The sequence below is a fragment of the Fringilla coelebs genome (genome assembly GCF_963513975.1).
Source record: "Fringilla coelebs genome assembly, chromosome: 2".
NCBI classification, from domain to species: Eukaryota; Metazoa; Chordata; class Aves; order Passeriformes; family Fringillidae; genus Fringilla; species Fringilla coelebs.
In genome coordinates this window covers 21,787,351-21,814,816 of record NC_140029.1, presented here as the reverse complement: position 1 = coordinate 21,814,816, position 27,466 = coordinate 21,787,351, and the positions used below count along the sequence as shown (strand labels likewise).

The 27,466-nt window shown below is 37.3% G+C and overlaps 1 protein-coding gene across 3 annotated transcripts; it reads right to left on the bottom strand.

Annotated features, from left to right (window-relative positions):
- Positions 1-7,498: 7,498 nt before the first annotated feature.
- Positions 7,499-26,206, bottom strand: PNPLA4 (patatin like domain 4, phospholipase and triacylglycerol lipase). Of its 3 annotated transcripts, XM_084226626.1 has the most exons (9): positions 25,468-26,206; positions 24,284-24,570; positions 23,453-23,579; positions 18,973-19,157; positions 15,033-15,127; positions 14,729-14,864; positions 11,576-11,641; positions 10,181-10,333; positions 7,499-8,301 (listed from the first exon to the last, which is right to left on the bottom strand). In XM_084226626.1, the coding sequence occupies exons 2-9, from the start codon at positions 24,440-24,442 to the stop codon at positions 8,170-8,172; spliced, it is 1,053 nt and encodes a 350-aa protein (XP_084082752.1). In that variant the 5' UTR covers positions 24,443-24,570; positions 25,468-26,206; the 3' UTR covers positions 7,499-8,169. The 3 variants fall into 3 exon arrangements, with proteins under 3 accessions (XP_084082752.1, XP_084082753.1, XP_084082754.1); XM_084226627.1 differs by lacking the exons at positions 18,973-19,157; positions 25,468-26,206 and having other exon boundaries at positions 24,284-24,297; XM_084226628.1 differs by lacking the exons at positions 23,453-23,579; positions 24,284-24,570; positions 25,468-26,206 and having other exon boundaries at positions 19,068-19,157.
- Between the last annotated feature and the right edge of the window lie 1,260 nt (positions 26,207-27,466).

Here is a 27,466-nt window from a genome sequence, read left to right as displayed (position 1 = left end):
TTGCTGAAATACAACAGCAGCTTAAGCCTGACAAGAAGGTATTGCATTGGAACACACAAGGTGAGCCAACCAAGTCTCTCCTAAGAGCAATCACTGAGAGCACAATTAGCAAGCAGCAGCAGTAACCTGGGATGGAGCTTACTTTCTTCATAGCAGTCCAAAGGGTGCTGTTTTGGATTTGTGGTTAAAACATGTTGATATCATGGCAGTGATTTATTTGGCTGAGCAGTGGTTGAATGGCATCAAGGCTTTCTCTGTTTTTCACTCTGCTGCTCCAAAGAGGAGGCTGGGAGTGGGCAAGAGCTGCTCAGCAACAAGAACTGCGGAGTTGCTTTTGAGCCACCTATTGCTCAGAGACTAGCTGGGCATTGCTTTGCTGGATGGAGGTAGGGAGTGATTTCCCCTGCATCACTTGGGGTTTTTTGTTGTTTTGTTTGTTAGGTTTTTTTGCTTTCTTCTTTTTTTCTTTTTCCTCTCTCCTTTACCTGCTAGATTGTCTTTATATTGATGTGTGAGTTTTTTTGGTTTTGTTCTTCATATTCTCTCCCCAGTCCCAATCTGGGAATGGAGAAGAGAGTGAGTAAACTACTCTGCAGATGCTTGCCTGCTGGCTGGGCTAAACCAACAGCATAGAACAACACTGAAATTTATAAAGTTAGGAGGTTTTAAAGGTCATTTCTTTACTAAATGAAAAATGTTTCCTGTCATGAAAATGTACTTTCTGTCAAAACCAGAATGTAAACTAATGAAAGTGGGACTGGGTGACTCAAAGGTCCTTTTGCCCTTACAGTCCGCTGCTTAAATCCAGTGTGTCATGGCTGGTTAAAGGCAGATTCTGTACACAGCTCAAAAACAACTCTGACCTGCCTCTTGTGAGTCTAAATCCCACTCAGCTGTTCCCTTGCTTCTTACTTCTGCTAAACTCTCTCAGGGCTAGAGTAGGACACAGCAAGGCACTATCCCAACACCGCCTGTGCCTGACAGCTGCATCATTACAAGTGTCTGCTTGGGGATCCTCCCCAAAAGAAGACATTTATCTCCAAGAAACTCTGACTGTACTACCTAAGAATCAAGAATGAATAAAAATATCTCTCCCATCACTCCCATGCCCTATTTTTTTTCAAAAGTAACAGCACACAAACATCTCAAAGGGTAATATTGGAGAATGGAGAGGCACTACATGAAACCCTGGTACACAGTCAGACACACTTTCAGTCCATTTCTTGTGTACAATATGAATCACCCTTACTCTGCTACCTGTAAAGGCCTGGAATTTGTCATATAAGATGCTAATTAACTGAAATTAATTAATCTAACACTGTAAGATATTAATTCTAAATAACTTTAAACCAAAATGTACCATCATTGTTCTGCTGTATCATAATAGCCCAAACCTGGCTATATTCCACTTTTTTTATTAAGTTAGAACCAAATAAGCTATAAAACAATAACTGCATAGGTATTGCTAACAGCTTACATATTACTAACAATTTTACTACTAAAATAATAGCTATTAACAGCCTATAAAATTCATGAAGGTGTAATTAAAATTAATTTTCACATTTCATTTTGACTGCAATATGCATAAAAACTTTTAAACCAATTCAGAATAAATCTGGACTGATATCCTAGTGAACTTAGCCATTGGTTCTCTAAACAGATGAGGTATCTGATGGAAACATTTTTACTGCCTAACAATATATGTTGTGCCTATTGCAACAGATTCACCAGTGCCATACAAAGTGCAAGAAAAAGTTGAGAAACAAAGATATCAGCACTACCATGCAAAGTGAATGGATCTACAGCCAGCCATCACGACTAGTCAATGATGGGTTTAGTCAAGAATATGAAGACATGTCAGTAATAAGAACTCTATGTGACACTGGAAGGGAGACGATATGAAAAAGAAACTGTATGAAGTTGTAACCAAGATACAAACATGTGTGATGCTACTTCTATCAAGGTAGAAAAGAAATATACATAAAAGTCTCTCCATTAACCTGCAATACTTTTTGTTCATCTATTTATTTCAAGTTAAAGAACTTTTTACTCCACACAGCTATAAATGAAATGAGCATTAATGTATGTAACCAGCTTCAAAATACTGTGAAAGCTAAAGGTATTCAAACCTCTTTTCAACGCCAACATATCTGACCATGTATATTGGGGTTTTTCTACTTCAAACAAAAGTACAGTTACAATTTTGTTTTTATCCAGCTTAAGGCCACTTATTTGCTTTAAAAATGTAGTTCTGTAAAACAGTATCTGTCCTCTGTAATGACAGATTGTCAGAGAGGAATTCCACACACGCTCCCAGGGCACTGTCTGGCATTATTTCTAACTCCTTTCATATCCCCTGCATTAACAAATCCCACAATTCCTTCTACTCTTAGCTATTTAGCCAGCTATGCCATCTTGTAATGCACATTTTCATTCCAAACTAAAATGCCTAATGTTGTTTTAAAAGTCATAGCTTATATGTTTTTTAAAGAAATATTAATTACCAAAATAATCTTGACAGGTAGGCTACATGGTTTACTGCTGTAGGGCTTACTGCCATATCTGGGACTGTCACTGAAATTATTTGGATTAAAAATGTGCATTTTAAACTTATCCTAAAGTGCTTAGAATACTTGTGGAATCTAAGGAAGTAATACAACTAAGATACATAGAAAGAGATTATCATAATTTGCACGTACTTGAGGAAATGCAGTCTTGAGTTTCTTTAAGTATGTGTGACTTGAAGGAAATGAATTTTTTTCACAGTCAAATACTGAAAACTGAATACTGTGTTTCAAAATTGCTTGCAATTGTAAATATGTGAAAGGAAACTTCATAGAATAAAATGAGAGGTTACAACATTATACTTTAATTGTGCTGTAAGAACTGATACATGCTGCTGACTGCAGGATCATCACTAACCTTATTTTCTAAAATTCTTCCTTTCTGTAACATAAAAAATGCCATATAATTGTAAGAACTTTATCAGTGCATTTGTTTTCTTTTGGTAAAAGTGCTGGCTACCACACTTAGACAAAGTGAGATGTGACTTTCAGAGGGATCAATTGCAAGTATTCAGATAGGAAAGAACAATCATGAAGTATCTTTTTAAAAATTATTATTGCTATTCTTTGGACATTGGGAAGTAAACAATGGCTTTCCCCCCTTCTCTATCTAAACTGGGAACTGACTCCATTTGCAGTCATACATATTTAGGCTTCCAGAGTCAGTAAACTGAATTTTAATTGCAGCTGTAAATATGTAGTTCATTTCTTTTCCAGCAAAACTTACCTCTTCAAAAGCACTTCAGATTTCCTATTTTGAAACTCTTTTAAAAATTAAATCCTTACTGCATATAATACAGGCATAACTTTTAATTTTAAAGGTAAAATTATAAATGGGGTTAAATATTCAGGGGTTAAATACACTGAATGTTTATATATCTAACATAGACCTTTAAGGGCAGAAATAGCCATTCCATCATTTTAGATGTGAGGTGAGGAGTCCATCTGAGCCACAGATGCAGTTCTTTGAAGAAAAGAACTGAAGGCAGCAGTCTCTGAACCAAAGTCACCTCCAAGTACACAAAGCACAAAGAGGTCAATGCAAAGCCTTTCAGCTCTGACATTTTGTCAGAAACCGACAAGAGTTCCTACGTAATCCAGCACACATCTAGAAGGTGCATTTAAAAAGCCTCTAATTCAGATAAGTCATATACCTAAATTGGGCTCTTTTCTGTACACTTGATAATGATGCCTCCACTTCTGTTCAAATGAAGGGCCTTCAAACGAAGGTCAGCGTGATTTCTGCAGTTTTTCACATGCTTCTCAGAAACAGCTGAAAGTTGCTTTGAAAGAAGTTGGACATAAACTTCCACTCTGAAAGGGTAAAAATTCAGCAAAATCTGGGGAACTGAAAAAATGTAATATGCAATATGTTCTATTATCTGACACCAACAGCAAAGACACCACTTGCTATGTTCCAGTTGGAAACATCATGGATTTTTATGAAAGCCTACCACAGAATGAAACATCAGGACTGAATTCAGAATGAGTTTAGAACACAAATTCTTAATATTAAATGCATGAAATATTCTAGTGGTATTGTATTTTAGTGTTAAGAACATATTATAGTGTTAAGAACATTAATATTTATATGAAATATAAACAGACTGCAGTAATTCAAACAGAGCCACTGGTTAGAGGGGACCTCTGAAGATCATATATTCCAACACCCCTACTCAGGACAGAAAAGGTTGGCCAAGACCTCATCCAGATGGCTTTTGAGTAACTCCCAGGAAGGAGACTTTCCTGATATTCTGATGGACCCTCCTGTGTTTCTTGTTGCCTCTGCCTGTCCCTGGGCAGCACTGAACAGAGCCTGGCTCTGCCATCCACAGGTATTTATACTAATTGATAAGATTCTCCTGATCCCTCTCCGGGATGCACGATCACAGCTCTCCCAGGCTCTCTAGTCCTTAATCATCTTTATGGGCTTGCAGATGATTCCAGAAAGTCCATAATATTCCTATTCTGGGGAACCCAGAACTGGAGAATGCATTCTGGATCTGGTCCAGCATCTTCCAAGTCCACAGGAAGGACCCACATCCTTGTACTGCTGGCAATGCTCTGTCTCATGCAGGGCAGGATGCTGCTGGATCTTTGCCATGAAAACATATTGCTGGCTCATGGTCTTTCTGTTGTCCCTCAGTACCCCTTAGGGTATATTTGTGCAAAGCAGATGCAGGAACTTGCCCATTTCTTTGACAAACCTGAGAGATACTCTTCAGTCCAATTCTGCAGATTGCCCAGACTCCTCTGGACCATATCTTCAGTTACAGATGACTTAAAACAAGAACCTCAAGTTCATGACCCAGTATCTGAACCACCCTGGTGTGAATCTCAGCCCTCCAGGGACTGGAGGAGACAGAATTCCTGATCATTTTAGTAGGGCTCAAGTTTACCTTCAAATCACTTAAATATATTCTCTGATAGGAAATATGCAGGTAAGCAAAAGGAAAATAGTAATTGAAACAGTAATTTCCAATGACTTTGTCTGGTTTCAAGGATTATTTAACATACCCTCAGCCTGACTTTAACAGTAATTACACATTTCAAGATGCATTCTGTGGAAAACTGGACAGAAAACACTTCATTGGACTCCAGAAAAATATATATAATAATAGCATGCATGCCATATAGTTTCCCTAGAGAAATGAAAGAAAATGGAAAAAAGGATTGAAGTTAATGTTCATAAGAAGAGTGAGATAGGAGGAACGACGAGTATTGATATGCATATGAAAAACTGCTCTTGAAGAAATAAAATACCTGTCCAGGCATCATATATTCATGGATACACCTACATCTAGATGATGAGTGTTACTGCTTGGCTTAGTACTCCCAGCCAATTACTATTTTTATTAGCTAACAAAGTAGCTTGCATATTTATAGTGATCTTCATTTCCAATCTCTACACATCAACAAAGGTGTCCAAAGTTTTCAAGGTCGGAGCAGAGTTCAGTCCAGAGTCTCTTAGGAAAATAGAGGTCTTAGAAAATACAGAAGCATTGCATTTCTGAAATATGGAAAATTATGAAATCCAAAAATAAAACAGTTTCTTAGGATTTTTATGTCCTACCTCTTTAAACACACTTCAGAATATATACAAAAAAAATGTACCTTAGCATATCCCTAGAATAATCTGAAGAAATATCAGCACAGATATGAATATGTGCTTTGTAATAAAAAGTATTTTCCTTTTCATGAGAAAATATTACTTTAACCAGTCTCATCTTCTAGATTTGACTGTGCTTGTACTAATGATTTTCAAAAGAATTCACAAAATCTGAATCAAAAAACCAAACAACCCAAAACAATGGTTTCCCAGACAACACAGCCAGCAAAACTACTTAGGTTTCAGCCAAAATGGAACCTTCTATTTAAACTGTAAGCATTGTATGCAATCACCTTCATTGCAACACTTATCAACAACATCATGGTACAAAGTCAGTATGGATTTTTGCACATTTCATCTCCTTCAGCTTTTTAAGGTATTAGTAACGGTTTTTAGAAATAGTTATGCAGGCTATTTGCATAGCAGGTCCATCAGAAGACAAAATTCTGTTGAGTGTAGGTTTCGCCTTCAGCCACACAAGGACTACACCTAAAACACATCTCAAAGAAGAGAAGCAACAAAATCTATCTAGGAAGTATTCTTGAAATTTAAAACCCAGTTATTACATTGGGGTTTATTTTGACAAAGAGGTCACTAACTGATTTTCAACTCCACTTATTTAGGACTTGGTAAAGAGGACTCTCTAATCTTAGGCATTTGTGAGAAAAATAAGGTAGCAAGGATCCTTTTTCAGCACATCTGACTCATGATATTCTAACAAAAAATTCCAGATATTACTCAGGATAGTTACCTAGGAAAGATCTGTATTAACTGAAGAACTTGTGAAGCGGCAAAAACTCCCTGAACTTCCTCCATTTAAAGAGGATCATATTCACTCCCTGAAGAATACAACTATTGTAAACTGAAAACAAAATCTAAGAGGCTCTGATCTTGTTAGATTTCTCAGTTTCTCTGAGTGAAAATGAGCTGTTTCAAGATTTCACCAGAATTCCAGGACAGTTGTTACCACTGCATCAGAGACTTTGACCACAGCAGATCAGCATGAAAGAAGAGACTTTTTTTACAGCATTACCTACTACTGCAATTCAGGCTGGAAGCTATCCTCCGTACAAGTGAGAATGCAAGTGGGCGAGGACAGGTTACAAAGGTAACTTCTTTCAGTTTTACATGCAAAAAATGCTGTCCTAAGATCTGGAAGCTATACAAGCGGTTCTGTATATCACTATCACTGTATACAGAACCTCACTCATGCTGCTCTAAAATGAATATTAAGTGCCTCACATCAGTCTTTTTTATTTCTTTCATTATCAAAAACAGTAATAAAGTAATTAAATCCCTGCACGGGATTCCTAACTACATATTAACATAAATCTGGTGGTTACTTGCTGAATAGGTTTTCAAACAGCTATAAAAGATTATTTTTTTCTTAGTCACAGGTTTTTCAGTTTTTAGAAATTCTGAAATTTCATACATGCATAATTCAACCTCCAATTTTAACTTCTTTTTAACTTTATGAATCAACTTAAGCTCCACACTTATAAACCAAACACTCTTTGCTTTTACATAAACAGTTGAAGACTTTAGCATTGAGACTGGAAGTCCTGAACTTAAGGTAGTCAATGCAACATGAATGTTAAAATAATAAGGTTCTAACAAACAAAAGATAATGTTAAAATAATAAAGTTTTAATAAATAGATTCACCTTAGTAATAAGGTGAATCTGAGCTCATTACCCACTGACTCTCATCAACTACTCTCCAGTAGACTGATAGTAGATAATCAGATCATTACAGCATTCCAAGAGACTTGTAAATAAACTCTTGACAGAAGTTTCAAGAAAATATATTTATTCAGATTTGGCAGAGGAAGAAAACATAATAAATATAACAATTTTTACACCCTTCTTTATAAGTTATTTTTATATCACATTTCTGCTAAAAAATTTCAGGTAGTATTTAAAATTTGAAAAGAAGACATTCACGGAAGAAAAAACTTTTAAAGTGAAAAAATACATAAGAGTGCAAATGCTTTATCTTCTTGTGTCTAGTACTTAATTTTCAAGACCTTTGGAACAGTGCAACTTGCATTTTAGTTCAATAACAATGTGAGCATCCAATTAATATGCAGAACTAATACACAGGAAGTCTGTTACGTGAACAATACAGATGGCAATTTTTCATTATATAACATCTCCTCTCAAATAACACTGAAAAAGACCTTTCCAAATTTCTGTAATTATGACAGTTTTTACAAGCTTTTTACAATCCCACACTCAAGTCCCCAGCTGAAGCAAAATGAATCTAAGTGGAACCTCCCCAAAACAAGACATCCACCAGGCACGTCCAGCTCCTGTTCTGACATGTTTATACAGCTCCATGGAGTGCAACTGATACTTTCTCAACACAAGCAGATCCAAGTCCATTGGGATGTTTATCTTCATTAACAGGAACTGGGGCAGCAATCCCTGAGATTCTCTAGGATGCCTGTAGGAGTGTTTTGACATCCTTCATGTTTTGCTAATTTTCTGTGAGCTGTCTACTCAAACCAGTTTTCTTTCAATAAAAAGCGAACAGCATCATCAAAGCCATTTTGGTACAACGATTCCATTTTCTCCTGGTCTGGTGGAAACAAAGCTTGATTAAGCCTTACCAGGTTGGCCAGAGACAGCTGCAACAGAGCAAGAAGCTGTGAATTAGTTTATTAATTCAACTTATCCTGATGTGACTGTTCTGTCATCTGTTTCATGGAGCATATGTAAAACAGAAAGACTGGCATGGCTGTGTCTCCACCAGGAATTAACCACATCCAGGGTCACTGCTGAGTGCCAGGACAGACTGGCACCAGCAGTGCACACACAGAGTCAAAACTCACAGCATCCAAGACAGACTGTCTGCCTGTAAAACTGTCCAAAGTTTCTGAAACACTTTAGCTTTGGAAATGCTCCCAAAACCATCTCACAAAGTGGTAGCTGGCACATGTTAAACTTGTGCAAGGAAATATTTTGACTTACTAGTGCAAACAAGCACATTTTTGGGAACATTCCCAGGAAATGTTTAACATATGAGTATAATGTAGCTTCTACTACCAACAAATTAAAAACTACTCAGCATCTTAAGTGGTCACTCTGATAATGTAGAAGGATTTTGGAGCTTTATTCTTGAATAGAGATTTTATTAAATTGTTTACAACAAACTAAAAACGTAATTATATTTAATAATGTTCTGAACAATTTCTTTATATAATTAATACTTAGACACATTATTATAAACTATTTTGCAAAACAATACCAGAATCATCTTCATTATTTGAAGTAAGCAATTATTCAAATTCTGACACTAGGAGATGGAGAGACAGAAAACTATTCACGTTCACACATAGATAAATGAAGATGTATAACTCTTCAATTTATGCAGATTACAGTATTGCTGAAATGAAATTATTCTTAGTCATCACTTTTACAGCCCTAAAAGCAGAGGTGCTTCAACATGAATAGTTTTAAATGTTGCCTGGGATTCTGCACAAGTCTGCCCACAACCCCAGAAGCAATGTAACTGTGCAATTAATTTTCTGTCTCTAAACTAAACTAATCACCAGCTCATTTTTCATCCTCTAGATACAAAAAATAACCAAGAAATATACAATGATTGCATATATTTCCAAGATACATGAAATCAATAATTTCATACTTTATGATCTTTACCAAGTACTATCATGATTAATACCTTTCTGTGAAATATTATCAAGATTCAAAAATTGGGCCAATTCCAACTGAGAAAGGCATTACATAACATTAATTTTAGTAAAATTAAGAAAACATTAAAAACTGCCTAGAAAGGAAGTTTTAAACTAGTTATTATTGTTAATCTTTCTTTCTAATGGACTATTGTTGACCACTAGGTCTTATCACTATTCAATATTTTCTTTCAGCATGTTGAAGAAAGCAAAATTGTGGTTAAAGTTTGTGAGACAAAGGTTGCAAAGACAGAAATGAAAATTATGAAAAGGAGGCAATAAAAATCAGCCTCATATTTCAATATACAGAAATGTTTCTGCAACTTATAACAAAGCTTTGGGAAATGCATTTTAGTCACAAACGTTCACAAGTTCTCTTGTGCAATGCAGAGACAAGTTACTGTATATACAATTTTAAATGTACAACTTAAACTTGTATTTTAAATTCAGTTAGAGCAATTGATTTCAGTAAGTTCTGCAGCTGTCTTCTCCTGAGGTATTCCAATTAATTTTTTTCTATAAACACCTTGCATACTCAAAGGCACCTGATATGTAAAGCAAATCTAGTATTATTTACACTGAAAAGCCTGATATAATTTCTTCAATTTTGTGCTAGATCAGTATTTTTCAAAATTTCTTCTTTCTTCTACATTCTCCTTTCCTTGTGTTTAAGAAAAGGTTTAACCTCCATTTGCAAAACTCCACGCCAAAACTTTACATAAACTGATATATGAGTACAAAATAAATACTTAAATATGAACACAACTGCAGAAATACTTTTTAGTGGTTTTAAGTTAATAAACAAGCAACTTACCATCATATCTTGTTTTGCTAATTTAACATACAGGTCCACACGCCCTTTATCTTGTGGACAGATATCTAATCGACCGCTGAAAGGGGAAATTGTCACTGTTCTTCCCACAGGCAAGATAGGAAGGCCATTGGTAAGGCCACCATCAACCCACTTCTGTTGGAAAACAGAAATATTTTCAAAGTAACACCAGTACAGTATGATCACAATGCAATACTTTACCCTTACTGAACCTGCCTCCCTCACTCTCAAGAAAACTTACAAGTTTCCCTCTAAGAGTACAATGAAAAAGCTTCAGCGTGTATCAAATATCAACTGATAATTTACACACAGAGATTTGAATCAATGAGCATTTAACATAATGAACAAATTCAGTGTAAGGTGTTTACCAAGCTACTTATAAGAATTTTTTCGTTAATTAAAAAATAAAACGTCCCATATGGAATTTTTCTCAACGTATACATGTAAAGACAAGACTGTTAATACTACACATAACGTCATGTATCATATATTAATCAGATAACATATACTCCTCTAGAACATTAATCTGACTGACAACAGGAGCTGTACAATCTGTATGTGCAGGTACTCTGACTGCAGAAGCTAAACCACAAATGACTCCTCTCCTCTTCTGTGATTTTTCTTCCAGAGCCTCATTTCTTCTTACATACAGTACACAAGACAGCAGCAGCTGGAAAGTGGAAGGTAAAGGTGGGATGTTGCTGAACAACTATGGCATAAGAGGGAGCAGACCTAACTCTGCTGCAGGAGTTGAGCCTAGTGAAGAATGAGATCTGAAGGCCAAATTCTATTCCAATATAAACAGGACAGGACAGCTGTGACATCTCTTGTTAATGTATTTTTACCTTCCTATTTCCTTCTGTGTTACAGTCATGGCCCAAAATTTAACAGGGGTCTGCTGGCTAAATGGATTCACCGACATCTTAAATGAGGTCTGCTGAGCATATGCATCACACTGATCAGCTGATATGTATTGCTGTATCTGTAATTATAAAGCTGACAAGCTTTCTGATATAATGACTACCTAGCTAGCAGCAAATACATATGATTTTGTGGGGCTTTTTGGCAGGGGGTCTGTGGAAGTTATAAAGGTTCTAGAGGCATCATTTGTATGAATGGGGAACTGAAGTATCCTCTATTTCTCATAAGGAAGAAATAGCCATTTTCATGCTTTCAAAATTATTCTTGAAGTGTTAATATACTTATGTAAGAATGACAAAAAACTTGCAGGAGCTAGATTGAGTAAAGACAACTGTAAAAAGGTTCTCATGAGAAATACAAAATATAATACTGAAGTTGCTTTCCCTTAAGATGAAACAGTTACACCAGTTAAATGAAAATATATTAAAACAAAGTTTGTAGATAATGAAAAATTACCTGTCCTTTAAATTCCACTGGCTTAATTCCTGCATACACGGGTATAAAACTACTTGCTAGCAGGACCTAAAGAGAAGAAAGCAGAAAGAATAGAGAAAAAAATAAAAAATGGCAACAAAGTAATTTAGAACCAATACATATTTACCAGTCAATATATTAGTTTTACATAAATCCACTGTCATCTCAAAATGTCTTCTTTTTGTGGTATGTCAAAATGTGATTAAAATTATTCAGTAGGGTTTGGTTTTTTATGACTTGACAGTGACAACTCTCAAAACAAAATATCAAAAATTAACTCACTGATTAATGTGATTCAAGAGTATGAACTTAGTTGTGCAGAATGTGAAATAAACCTACGGTTTCCAAGAAATTAAATATGCATATGATGAAAAATAAAGCAGTTTATTGTCAAAGAAGAAGCTGACTAAGTCATTCTGTTAGCATATTATTGTAGTGTTTTCTTTTCTAATCAGATTTTCAAAGTTTCAAAAATACCATGAACATCCTGGAAATTCACATATGTATACCTTTACCAATGTTTGTATTTATACATTCAAATATTAGAAAACTACTATTTCTACACATTCATACCAATACCTGTGAGACAGTTTGGGTATCTCTGTACCTGTGTATCCACCCATACATATATAAGCAATCAGCATACAGCATTTCCAGGAGAAAAGGTAAATGTATGGACAAAGTCTATGTCAGAATTTTTCATACAGCTAAATAGGATGGATATGCACACACTTGTGTGGTGGCACTGATGACCAATCTGGGGAACAGAAGCAGGTAACAAACTAGTGCATACACTGTATGAAAGATGAACAGCTGCAGAAGAAAAATCACAATCCATAGAGATTATGAAAGAAAATGCCTGAACTTTTTTGGCTGGACTTGCATTTACTTTTAAAAAAATTTGAACTATTTTAATATTAAGCCCTTCTGTTTCCACATGTTTAAATAAAGACTGTATACATATATGAAGTCTTCAGCTTCCACTCTGAGAACAGTTTTCCTGCCTATTTATCTTAGTAATGCAGAGCTTTGAGCTCAGATAAGAAGGCTCTCTCAGTTTTCTAAAGTGAAACTGCAGCTAATTCTCTACCAAACAGGCCTTTCACTCACAAAAGTCTAAAACAAGATTCCCAAGTTCCCAACATCAGCTTCTTCCTCAGCCCTGCACCTTTTCTCCTCTCTTCCTCAACTCCATCTCATTGACTTTGGCCCTTCTAAACTAAGAGACATGCAGAAAAAAGATTTAGTGAATGGAGACAAAACAAGGTGACTCCTGCCAAGTCTGAGTTCTTTTCAAGAGGACTGAAGAAAGCAGTTGTTCTTCTTATGAAGGCACTGAGATCTCCTTAGTGAGGAGAGGCTGGACAAGTTTGAAGAACAAACACTTTCAGTATTTCCTACCACTAACAGACCAGTGTGGACTTCCAGGTACTACCTTACTTTCCCAAACTAAATATACCAGTGTTCTGTGCCTTGCTCTCTCACAAACAGAGAAATCATGCCTCTCTTCCCCCTCACCTCCAGTTTAAGAACTGCAAGTCTACAAATGCTGATACAAGACTAGTGTCTTCACATATGGGAAGACTAGCTCAAAAACGGGAGATAATTACCTGCCTTTCCAAGTCCACAGGTAATAGAAAATAAAAGATAAAAACTTAACACTGTAGCACCACATATTCAGTTTAGCCATTATGAAAAGCTTTGGAACCGTAAGACTTGGTTGTTAAGCATTGAAGCTGAAAGATTTCTGGCAGGGGGTATGGACATTTTGCTGTTTATAAAACAATCTGCCCAGCAGTACCTTTACCCATGCCTTGGCTGCAGGTCATGCCTAGGAGTGATACAATAAAATAACCTAACAAGCTCTACCCCTCCCTGCTCCTGTGGCAGCCACCAGCAAACAGAGAGCTCCACTCATGATACAGGCAAAGTTGAAGGCATGCACAAAAACAGGTATTAGGAGCTGGATTGAAAGATCAGACAATATGAATATATTCCAATGAGCAGTTATGTGTAATTTTATTACTATTATGCCGACCCACCCTACTGCTGTCATTGAGAACAAAAGAATAGAATAGCAATGGCTAAATCAATGAAAAAACTATTGAAATACTAGTAAAAAGTACATATTTCCAAGGTCATCCTGATTCTCACTGTCTCCAGGTTAGAAGATTTCACTGCAAAAGCACATTAAGAATAAAAATCTCTACGCTTGCTACCATTGCACACTATAGCTAGAAACAACAGCATAACTTGAGATAAACTCCTCACAAAATTATATTTGCATGACAAAGTCCTGTAAATTTTGAGGACTGTTCATGTAGAATATAATAGGGTCAAAATTTTAAAATATATACTTTAAAGGCAAACTCCCAATGCACACTTTGAGGTTTTGTTAGTAAGTGTCATTTTTTTAAAGTGATAACTATAAAGCATCCACAAGGACAGAGAAAGAAGGAATTTCTTCTTATACTACTTCCTCCTTTATTCTGATACATCTTACTATGTCTTTCACTAAGATACAATCAATTACTAGAAAGAACATCTGCTTCACATACATCTGAACTGCTCCTACCATTTCTTATCAGCTTATGCATACAATCCTGATCCAAATTTACAATGTGGCATTCAGATGAAGAGAAAGACAGTGGAAGATAGACTTTCTAGCTTATATACAGTACTTAGCATTACATTATAACTAGTATCCACAAGCACCCATAGGAATTGTTCCATTTTTTTTAAACTTCCTTTACCTTCTTTTGTGATGAAACAATGATAGGAGTGAAGTAAGAGATGCACACATTTTTACAACAATTTCAGATTTTCTACTGTGTTCTCATATACTGCAACAATTAGTTACCCGGTACTTTTAGAAACCCTTTGCCTACAAGAAAGAACTTGAATAAGCAATGAAGAAAAGACACACAAGCACCAAATAAATTTTAGCAAAATTTGTGAAGCTATAGGAACAAGTTCTGCTTTAAACATTGTTTGTATTATGGTTGTAGCACCACTGGGGGTAGACATGGTTACCTGAATAAACCAGTGATTTTATTGTACAATTAATAATATACCCTTAAGCCTTGAAGAAACCCCTGAGTTTTTATTTACAACTGCCATATTCAACATGTTTACCTTAATGAGGTCCTCCCTGGAGGCAAAATTTGAAACCAAGTGATTTTCCCCACTCTTGGAGTTAGTGACTGACACATAAAGCCGGTTCTCAGCTATCTCATGAACATCAGAAGGAAGAATAGATTCTATGCCCTCCCTAGAGGAAAGAAAATGCTCAGCATTAATCACCACTATTATTTAAAAGCCTTGCAAATGCATTAGATTTGAGCACCCCACAGCACAGCAGAAATATGCACCCTCTCAATTTGCATTTGGAGAGCTTTCTAACACAAAAATGATCTTAGAGAAGCATTAAGATAGGTACCTAAGTGTTTTCATAAAATCATAGCCAGGCGTTACAGCACCAAAGTTCAATCTTCTGACTTCCTCTGCAAATCCATAGGCAAAGTGCTTACATTTCTGGAAATGAAAAGCATTAACCATTAAGGATGTTTAAGTGATGGGAAGCATATTCAACTGCAGTATCTAAAACATACTAGAGGCTAAAGCTTTAATAAAAGGGTTATTAGATCAAACTGAAGGATTTCCCACGTGTGCTTGGCTTGTAACAAGACATGCATAACAAAATGTTGATCCTTTCCTAAGGATTAATTTATAAGGAAAAAAAATCCCTTATGAAAAAAAAAACAACCCAAAACTCTGAGGATAACACTCCAACAACCAAGCAAAGTTAAAGGCTACTTTTCTATATTCAGTTCCCTAGATCATGCCATTACAAGAACAATCATTTAGTTCAAAGTCTAAAGCCACCTTTTATTCTAAGGTCTGCTTCAGAACTTAAACTAGACATAAGTACCTTAAGATGCTTATAAGCAGTAAGAAAAATAAAAATTACAACAATTTATTCTCACTAAAGCAAAAAAACAAGCTATTAGCAAATACACATATTTAAATAATAAAATACTATAGAAGTATTTAATGAATGGAAAACTATGACGGGTGACATAGGAAGAAGATACACATCATAAAAACAGGTAACAGATTCCTGCAAAGAACCTTTTACACAAGCTGAAATATCCAGCATTAATGACTGCAAAAAAAAATAGCTTGAAGTGTGAGTCACAAGAACTCCAAAGGGACAGTAAACAAATTGGTATCATTTACTTTTAGCCATAACATTCTGAAACAATGAATTATGATCCTAAGTGCTTAATACTCACCATTCAATATTTGTAATCCTTTTCTTATCCTTTCATGCAGGCATTTCTAATGATTTTAGGGACTTGGAAAAAAACTAAATTCAATCTTATGCAACCTTCTGAAATTAGTACTTTATAAATTCATCCACATTCACCCATATAACTGCATGAATAAAAGATAGTTTGGTTTTCCTGGATTATTAGGTCTGTGCATAAAGAACGAATATGTTGCTAGTAACAAAATCAATGACTGAGTTACTAAGTTAAGGAAAGGGAAAAAAAAAAGGAAAGACATGAATGCATTCCATTGAGGAGGAGAATACAGAATCCATTGAAAGAAAAACAAGGAAGGAGGTAGGGTGAGGATTAACATGTAATCAGAGCCAGCTAACTGAAGGAGTTAAATTTCCTCACATCACCTCTATGACAAAGCACTCAGTTAAGCAGAAGACATGTAGAAATGTAGTTCTTGCATCCACTTTCTTTATATGGCCTTTGAATAAATGTATCAAAAAGTTCACTAAGAGGTTCATACCTCTTAAAGAAACAATCATTTGTGCTACTTAGCTTCACATTGGTTAGATTTGCACCTTTACCCCATTAGATACTTGCCATTGCCAGCTCAAAGCCAATTAAGGCACATTCAGACACTTCTCTCTATAAATGCAAAAGAAATCCACAAAACCCTACACAGTAGCACCTCAGAGCCACTATCTCTGTATCTAAGAGCTTAAATAAAGTCATGGGGAGCTAAGAGTACCAAACTAGGGAAATGGCCAAAAACTACTTTCCATAATACAAGTTCTAAAAATGTACTGTACCTAGACTCACCTAGATTTCTGCTCTCAAAAGGGACAACTTCTTACAGCTATGAATTGTTTCAGAATCTGAGTGCTAGAAGTTTTAAACAATACATCTACATGTTAAATAATGACTGAGGCCATGTTTAGAAATTGCAACTGCTTGTATTGAGTTAAGCAAACTTGTTATCAAACACAGCCAAGGTAATTTAAAAATAAATAGTTATTTACCAATAACTAAACAAGCCTACTTAGATTTCTCCCACACCTTTACAAACAGTGACAAAAATCCAGTATATGACAGAAAAATATTTGGAAATTGTCTTAGAACAGCAACAGTCAAAAGAATAAATCTTCAATGTTACACTCTCTCCAAGATAAGAACAGGTTGCATTACAGCCTTGAGACTAGGAGATACAGAAAATCCTAATTATGGCTTACCTAACATTGCCATCTCTGGGGGTGGGGAAGGGGAGGGGGAGGGGAAAGAGGAGGGGAAAGGGGAAGGAGAGGGAGAGGGAGAGGGGAGAAAATAATTAACAGATTAGGAGATACACTTGTGGATATAAAATATTTCAAGGTAGAAACATAGTAAAGATAATAATATAATTATCCTGATATGAAAAGTTAATTCTATTCAGTACAAAAAACTGTCTTTACTTAAATTCCATGACAATTAGAATTATTCCCACTGACAAAAGAACTCCCAATTTCCCATTTAAACACTGTAACAGAATAACTAAAAAGTACACAAAAAATGAAAGGACTAGGAAGCTCATGAAGTTTCTTTAGCTTGCAATAATATGACAAATTTTCAAGGAGAAATACAACAGACTCAATATAATATAGACTTAGTTTCCACAAACAAAAGCTAAAATCTGTTCTAATATTTTTACTTAGATCTTTGTAAGTTGCACCAGGCTGAGAACAAGGACTCATACCCACCCAGGATGTGCAATAAGCAGAAAAATTTCCTTGGGCTAACAAAGGGCTGCTATGCTCACCACAGAGGAAATTAAAGTCAGAGGTACACATTATACCAGGCAAACTTGAAACTGAACTACCAGTCAGAGGTGACAGAAGGGGAGAGATGCCTGCACAGAACACAATGAGGTTTTCTCCACAATAGAGAGGAACTTGCCTAATACCAAGTCATATAAAGAATGCTTGCAGGGAAGTGGGATGGGGGAAAGAAGACAGAGAAAAACCAACTGCTGAAAGAAGTTAATACTGCAAGCTGAGTTCATATCCCAGGAGAAACAAGCAACAAACAAACAGAAAGATCTTTGGAAAAGTGGGGTTTTGCTGGGACTATTATTTTAATCAAAGGAAATGAAATAAGAAAGCCCTAGAGGAATTGTCAAATGCTCACTTGGGACAAAATGTAAGCGTGACTTAAACAAAAAAAATCTAACAGCCTGTTTTTCCCACAATAATTAAAAATAGTAAAGAAATACTAACATTTTGGCAATCCTGGTCCTCTACATTTATTAAGGCGAAGTGACTACAGACAGTTCAGGAGGGCAAAGCAGCCTTAACCTGTGGGGAAAACCAAGCAAACAGACACCAAAAAGCCCCTAATGCTCTCCAAGCAAACAGACACCAAAAAACCCCCTAATGCCTCCATGGAATCTGTAACATTGTAATCACTGCATACAACCTCGGTGTCTCTGCATGACACCACACGCACGGTGAGAAAGGAGCTGCATCTCTGGAGATGAAACAACCCAGATGCATGTCAGAACCAAATGCTGCGAGGGTTAATTCTACTGGCTGCTCTTAAGGCATGGGCTGCACTGAGTCTAAAGGAGATGCAAACATCTTCAATGCTGTTCAGTGGAGGACAGGCACCAAGAAAAGAGCTGTTTATGAAGACACACTCCATCTACCATTTTCACCTCCTTTCAGAAAAGGTTAGATAGGTGGTGCTATGCACTTGCTTAGCAAAGCCTATCTCTAAATAACAGAACAATGATTCACTTTGTAATGTACCATCATTAAGTATACATTTTGGTATATTAAAGTATATCTGTTGCCTACATATTAAGATTCACACACATCAGATTTGTATTTATACAGCTTAAAAGATAAGGTTCATATGAAATATTTTTATCATTAATATTTTTGCTCATGAATCACAGATATGGTTAATGAAAACATGATACAAGAGTCCTGTTCCTAGCAAGTAACAAGAAGAAAAAAAGCAAGACACAAACATTTTTATACACTTAATGGAAGATGATTATATTAAAAAAATGTGCTTTGAAAATTATCATGGCCTATACCTACGAGTTTATTAATTTACCTCTATATTTTCTGGCACTGCTAACAAGACAGCGGCAGCCAGAGATCCCGCAGAAGCTCCCGCAAAAGCTTTCACATCTCTCAGTAACTTCTTACCATGCCTGTGAAAAGCAGCTGCTGCCCCCAAGTGGTAAATGCCCAGAAAGCCACAAGCTGCAAAGGACAGGTTGATGTGTCTCATTTGGGCTGTGGAAACAGTGTGTCACAGTCACTCTTTTGCAATTTCTCTTGCAATATATATTTAATTATTTTGCATAATATACTCTAACTATTAAAAAAACCACGCAACTTATTTGAGAACAGTAAAAGCTTTTGATTACTAAACACATGAAACAATCAGTGGTTAGTTTCCAAAACTGAAAACAACTCTAAAATAATCCTTAGTACAAATCCCTTTTAAAATAAATCAAAAAACATATTTAACAGTCAACCTGTTAAAACAGATAGTTTATCAACTGTGCTGGAAACACTTCCATACCCACTTGTAAGTAGGAATACCTGTAACAAATCTAACACACTTGTACTCATAGAAAGTACTAGAGTTGGCTCTTGCTGTGACAATAGGACAGAAAGACATTTAGAATGAAGAAAGTGATAAAATGATTTACTATTTCTGCAAAATAGGATCTTTTAATTTAAAGAAAAGCCAGTGTACTGAATAGAAGGTAAAAATACTTTACTCAAGATGCTACTGGAAAACAACAAACACAACTCTACTTTGTTGTTTTTTTTTTTTTTTCATAGAGTGGAAGAAAACTAAAAGAGTCTTTGAAGTATGATGCCACAATGTGCTTCCTTTCAGGATAGCTAAACTCTTGGGAGTCAAACCAGCTGCTGCAGCTGACTCCATACCTTTTACAAATTAGGAGCAAAGATGCATTTGCATCACAGGCCACTCTGACATAAATGTGAAGCTGGTTAAAGCAACTGAATGCTTACATGGGAATGGAAGAATCAACTCCCATTTCTATGCAAAACAGATCTCAAGATCAAGACACTACTAATATGAAGCACTATATGAAATAAAGATTATGTTTACATAGCTGATTGGTCAAAGAGTATGCAAAGTTCACAAATCCAAAGAATTACATCTAAGGGACCTATGAAATGCAACTAAGAAATGCAAGTGTAAGACAATAAGGTAATGTAAATCAAAATAAGTATATGGATGCTTATGTACATGTGTACACAGATTTAAACCTTCTACTAGGCTAATACTCCAAAAAGAATCTCTCTTTGCTGGAAAATAATTAAATGTTCACAAAAAAAAAAAAAAAAAAGAAGAGAACCACAAAGAGTATCTAAAGCGTGGTTACAGTAAAAAACTTTAGATTAAAAGCATTTTTTAAAAAGAATTCCCTACAAAAGTGGAAGAAAAATCATACTTCATTGCGTAAAGAAGGGCCTGGTACATTTTCTCTAAAGCAAGAACAGAAAAGGAGGTTATGTGAACTGAGGAAACTATTTGAATCTCAGATCAAAAACTACAGAACATATCTGACTAAAGTCAGATATCCATACCTCCTCTTACACATCTTCATGAAAAAGTTGCAGTCTCTTAGACAAGCTCTAGTCCTATCTAATTATCAGCTACTGGGAGTAACCACTATTCTCTTTTCAGTGTCTGGATACATGGCATTCACTCTTTCATGTGAGTTAATTTCTTAACACTTAGATCCCACACTTTTCTCACTTCTTCATTTCCCACCCAAGAAAGAGACATGACTGAATGAGTATTCAAGTCAGTTACTTGACTGACAAAAGGATTCAATGAGAGAACGCACAAGAAAAAATGGCACTAAGATTTCAAGATTTCAAGTCAAGAAATACTGTTCAAGAATGCTGCTAGTCTCACACTCTGTGAAGAGTAGACTAACTTCAAGTCCAGAAAGATTAAATTAATACAATGTGAAAATAAGGTAATTTTTTTACTTTTAGTGAACAGAAGTACTTGACCCACTGGATTTGTGTGGCATGCAGTACAATACACTGTTTTACAGATTCCCCAAGAGAACCTCAAATTAAGAGTAGCAATAGCATAACTGTGTTACCCAGACACTACCTTTCTATTAATTAGGATAAATCCCCAGGCATACATTAAGTATTTGTCATATACAAAAAAAAAAAAAATTAAATTCCTCACTCCAAATGTTAATTGGCAGATGACATTCATGCTCAAATGACAGATCCACTGGTTACATCTAGTTTCATGACTGAGAAATGGGGTATGCATATATATCCATCAAACCTTTTAACTGGGTAAATAATGAGTAGGAAAAACCACTGAATCATTCAAGTCACTTCTTGCCTAACATTCTTATACCTAAAACATGGTCAGCTATGAGATCAAATTTGGTTGCTCAGGGCTTTACCCAGTCGTTAACTTGAAAATCTTGCAATGTTTAGCTCCTAAGTGATACCTAGCATTTGTCTGTTGCTGGGTGAAACAATCAGGTCTCCTTTCATTTGTTCAGAATATTAAAATCAGTAGAGTATTGCAAATACCCAGCATTACAGAGATGAAATAGAACATAAATATCTTCAATCCTGCATCCACCTGCAGGTAAGAGGGTGGAACTGAGGCCTCTTCAACAAATCTGTAAAAAAGCACTTAACCCACAAAGGATGCAGATGACAAAGATGAAACAGGTAAATAAGAATCATGGTTCTATAAGGAACTACTGCTCCACAGATACAGTTAAGCAATGTTGTTTCACCTTGCAAACAAATCTTCGAATATGAGGAAAAGGTAAGAAAGCATTTTTTAGATGAATGTCTTGTAAAATCAGAAAGGAAAGTAATAGGAAACTGGAAACTTTAAAAAGAATTCTTGCAAAAACGTCAGGGCATCACTCGATTTGCAAGTTATAATGGTGTATTTCAGTCAAAGCATGATTCAAAAATGTCTTTTGCTTTGATGATATGATAGATCCCTGCCTTTTTGATCAAAAAAGTACAGTATGATTATAAAAACTCCAAAGAGGAAACACAGAAATTTAATTACGTATACATTATGACTATTCCCTAACAATTTCTTATAGAATAACAGAAATAGAGCATAGTCACATGTGGACACAAACCACTTCCTTCAGCTAATGGAGCAGAGAGCAGCAATCGGGCTGTCTTAGAAACAGTATGAAACACCTGTTTCACAAGACTTCAAAACAAATATTCTTAGTTTAACATAAATTGTGACTATTAAGGATATTAACACCTATTAATGCAAAGTTGTCATATTGGATGTCTTAAGAAAACATTTCAATGAACCTTGCTGCACAAGTACATTTCAGCTGGACAGTCCACATAATGTATGACATAAGCAGGACAGAACAAACACTTCTGCCACTGCTTTTCAAAAAATGTTCTCATCTTACATGATTGGCAAAATTCAGAACACAAAGATTTCAGCTGGCCAAGGGGATAGAAATGTTTCTGTTGTCTACAAGAAAAAAACCAGAAGAGTAAGAAAATAAATGTACAAGAAGAACACTGGGGCTGTTCAGTTTCATTATTTTGCAGATAATGCAGGAGCATTTAGGAATAAACATAAACCTTAGAGTTCCCTATAAAAGATTACTACATCTGCAGGGAAAAAACAACCCACTGGTGATTAAAAATCTACTGAGGAGTGGGGGCATTTCTCTTTACTCAGCAGTATCTCATCCATTTTGTAATGCAAACCTTCAAGAGAACGTATATAAGAAGACTGTACAGAAAAATTGTGATACAGTACCACACAGCTTTCTGAAGACAGGCACTGGTTGTCACGCACATGACAGCTTCTCATAGGGCTGTTTCCTGAGCAATGTAATTAAATAAACATTGTACCATCCCAGTGTCATAACCTGTCATAATTATCTCCCTGTCATCCCATTTGAAACAAAAGCTGAAAATGCCCAAAGCAACTGAGTACAAACACCTTCACAAACAAAATCTAAATACACATAGAATACAAATGACCAAGCACCCTAAAGCACAGTAGCTAAAATGTATGATGCATAACAGCACATCTGAGAATAAGTTATTAACAAAGAGTGACAAAACTAGCAAAGTCACAGAAAAAACTGCTTAGCTCGTCAGCACTGCCAAAATAATGGTCATAAAGGTAACTACTAATTTATCTGACTCAAAAATCACCACTGACACAGAAATGTTTGGTTTTTCACTTTTCTAATGGGAAAAAAAGTGCACTAGCATAACAATTCACAGCCTTCAGTGAATATAACAGTTTGATGAAGTTGAGAAAGAAAAATAATAAGTACATAATCTAACCAGCCATTAAGAACCTTAAGAAAATCGTGAGTCTTTGCAAATTATAATAATTGCACATAATCCCCTTAAAATTAAAAAGAGAAACACATGATACAAAACACATGATACAAAACTTTCAAATTAGGAGTCTAGACCTTGATCCTTAAGATGTCAACAGAGGGGCAGGGAAGGCTCACCTCCCCAGAAGAGGGTGGGAAAAGGTTCAATACCTTGTAATGAATGTTGTCTTCCATCACATACTCCACTGGGACTTTTTCCAATAGCTATTTTGGTTCCCTCTGCACTAGTAGCCATTTTTCTATCAACTACGGATTGTTTATCATTTACCTTGGAAACCTACAATCAGAGAGTCAGACATATTAAGATTAAAAACAACAGTAATATGACACTATTTGACAGTAACTGTTAAGTCATCTAGATGAATTTTGCAATTGTTTAGCCAACATAAAATGAGTTCAAACCTCAACATTCCACAACTTATGTCTGCAGCAATTTATATTTTAAAGATTAATTTAACCAGATATTGAAAAACACTGCCAATTGGATATGCCAGTATCGAAAATGAGCTTTATTTTGTGTACTTTACCATTATTTTTATTTACATCTACAGATTTTTTTATAATCAGACTCTTCTGTTTTTATCCTCCCTTACCAATACATTTCCTCTCTACCCTCTGTTGCGCAATATTGCATCTGTAAGTAATTTTTCAGAGATTTCTGGTCCTATTCCTCACTTAACAATTGTCACTCTAACTAATCAGTCTGTCAGTTATCCTGCACTACTATCTAGAGTACAGTCTAAAGAAAGTGAATGTTTCTCCCCAACTCAGAACTATCAGACTCAAAAATTGACTCTGAAACACTGGTACTCCAGCACTTATTGCTGTCTGCCCCTTTACTTTGATAAACTGAAGGCGTCTTAAATTCATAATTAATGCTGCAAAATCAAAAGCTTAGCTCTGCAGAGTCTAAACGAAATTATTTTATCACTGTATTTATGCACACCACTTATATCTTTAGAGAATCACAAAAATACTTACCTGGAATTTAACTCTATTATGTGGCACTCTTAAAGTGCAATAGCTTGGAATCCGCATCCAGAACTGCCACGTTTTGGGAAACATGCAACTACACAGTTGGCCTTCTTTCATCTGGAGCAACAGTATTTGAGCATTACAAAGCTTTTTGGCAGTCCACATTTTAGTACAAGTGATCTCTGGATCCAGATGATATGGTAATCAAATAGATAATAGTAGTAGCTCTTTTACTATGAAGTTAAAAACGAAGCCATAAAAGCACTCAGCAGAAACTTTCTTTTAAGCATAACCTGTTTAAAAGACATTACAAAAAAAAAGAAAAAGTAGTTGAAAGGCTCTTATCAAGGTCCTGATACTGTAACAAGGCCCTTCTCACACCCACCAACCCGAAAACACAGAGGCATTAACAGCTGATTCACTTGACAGTGAAACAGCTTTGTTCAGTAGCTCCTCTCTCTCCCTCTCACCAGCCCCCATCTGGTACGGTGTTGTTCACCACCGACTACACAGTCAATTGTTCATTTCGCAGACAAAAAGAACTAAAATTGTTAATAACAGAGAACCCCAAACGAACAAAGTCTCCCTTAAGATTAACAAGAACACACTGCTCCGTCTACCTCAGCTGAAAACTGTGGATGCAGTGATCCAGAAACTTCAATTGTTCACTAAAACAAAGTGCCGATGTCAAGATCCCACTAAGAGACACTCCAGCATGCTGGCCAGTACAAGGCAAGCCTCGTCATCTTCTCTGTTACTAAGATAGCACAGGGGTTACTCACACACCCGGTGCAAGCCTGGTTTACACCTTGACCATAAAGAAAAATGTATGGAATTGCGCTCGTTCAGACGAAAAGCAGGTTCCTGCCGGAGCACCACTGCAAACCACCCCACTGTGACCCTCTGCCGGCGAGTTCTCGGCGGAACACCGCCAACTTCCAACTTAACCCCAAACCGGGAAGCGACTTAAAGGTGCTCTGTTTCATCTCGTGCGCCATGAGATCAGGCCTATGGTGTGCCTGGATTTTTCCTACCTCTACCTTTTTTCAGCAAACAACCAAAACAAGCAAAACAGCCGAAACGGCGAGACAAGTTTTTTTAAAGCTAGCAAACACAGAACGTGAAGTGACAACCGCGGGACGCACAACGCCAAAGTGCAGCCACTGCGCCTTCTAACCTTGGACACTTACAGCAAGCGGGCGATTCCTAGGCGGGACACGGCCCTCCAGAGGCCAGTCACCTCAACCCCGTCCCGATCGCCCGCTGCGTCCCCGCAGGCCTGCCCGGGGGCTAACGCGGCCTCCGCGAGGCAGCGGCGGCACTGCGCCCGCCTCGGCCCCACCTCCCGGCAGCGGCCCCCGCGGCAGCGCCGGATCGCGGTCGGGACCGGGAGGTCACGGCGGGCCCTGCCCGGCCGCCACGCCCAGCGCGCCTGCGCAGCGCGGGCCCGGCGGCGCTGGGAGGAGCGGCGGGGCCGGAGCCCGCGGCCCGGGAGGCGGCATCGCCCCGCCTTCGCCACCCGGCCGGCGGCGCTGGGTGTGCGGGCGGCCCGGCCCGGCCCCTCCGGCGGTTTTTGCTGCTGTCGTGTGGGCGGGTATCCGCACCTTCAGCACCGCCCTTGTGCCGAGCGACGTAGCGTGTAACAGCCTCCTTTTGCTGACCAGGTGGCCTCAGGGCAATAAAGATTACTCTTTTTTCTTCTTTTTTTTTTTTTTTTTTTTTTTTTTTAATCCTCCTATTAGGCCTGAGCCAGAGCAAGCAGGCAGCCGGATTTGAAGATGCAGATGGATTCTGCAGCCCGCAGTGGAGGAAGAAAACATGCTGAGGATGGGCAAAGATGCCTGTGGAACAGAAGTGTGGATCTGTGAGCTGTGAACTCTCCCTGGGGTTCAAATTAAACTTGTGAATAAACACTATGTTAGATTTCACACAGATTTGTCTCCTTGACCTGTGGCATCCTTTATCTGTGCTTTTTCTATTATGTGGGAGATGCTGGGATGGGTTTGGGATAGAAGGAGGTGCAGCCGGTGGAACCTTAGCACCTTCTACAGGGCCTCTCCAGAGTTTAGCCAGCCTTTCAACTGCTAAAGAGCAATAGTTTCAAAACAGAGCCCTTGGACTGTCTAACAGCAAAGACACCCTCTTGTGGAGTTACTGCCTGCTGATTTCATCATCCTGCACTCTCCCCATGTTTACAGGATGAGATTTTAGATGAGAATGCCAGATGAGACCTAGTGGTTAAAAAAAAAAACCCCACTTGCCTTAATTATAGCCAGAGTTCTAATTTTTAGAGGTCAGTACTATGATTAAGACCACATTTGCATCTAAATTAATACTTGGTTGACAGCTGTGGCAGGTCACAAACATGTCAGGAGGACCCTAATTCTTTTAGGTGTGGACTCAAGTACATTAGTTAGCCTCTTGTTCCTTCTGTGCTCTGTCTATTAATGAATTGGAAAATGTGTGCTGTGGATGAAACTTTCTGAGTTGGTGACAAACCTTTAATCGAGATAAGTTACAAGTATAAACACAGCAAGTCATTGTGAAGGGCAACAAATGAGACGGTGTCTCACATATAGATCTGGCACTCAAAGTCATGGAATTGTTGGGGCTGGATGAACCTGTGGAGATCATCTAGTCCAATCCTCTTGCCATTACAGATTCTCCTGAAACAGGTGACACAGGAACAAATCCAGGTGGGTTTTCCAGAGAGGGAGACTCCTCTCCCTCATCCTGGGCAGTCTTTCCCCTGCTCTGTCACCCTCAGTGTAAAGAAGTCCTTTCTCAAGTTGAGGTGGAACTTCTTGTATTTTAGGTTATGGTCATAAAGGAGAAACAATCATGTCTCCTTTAGCCTTGAGATTTCTTAAGGGCATTGAGGTCCTGGAGCATGTACAGAGAAGGGCAGTGAAGCTGGTGAAGGATCTGGAGTGCATGTCCTATGAGAAGTGGCTGAGAGAGCTGAGGTTGTTTAGCCTGGAGAAGAGGAGGGTCAGGGGACGCCTCCTCACTCTCCACAACTGCCTGAAAGGAGGCTGTAAGCCAGGTGGGAGTTGGCCTCTTCTCCCTGACAACTAGTGACAGGATGAGAGGAAATGGCCTTAAGCTGTGCCAGGGAAGATTCAGGTTGGACATCAGGAAGAACTTCTTCATGGAAGGGGTTGTTAAGCATTGGAATAGGTGGCCTAG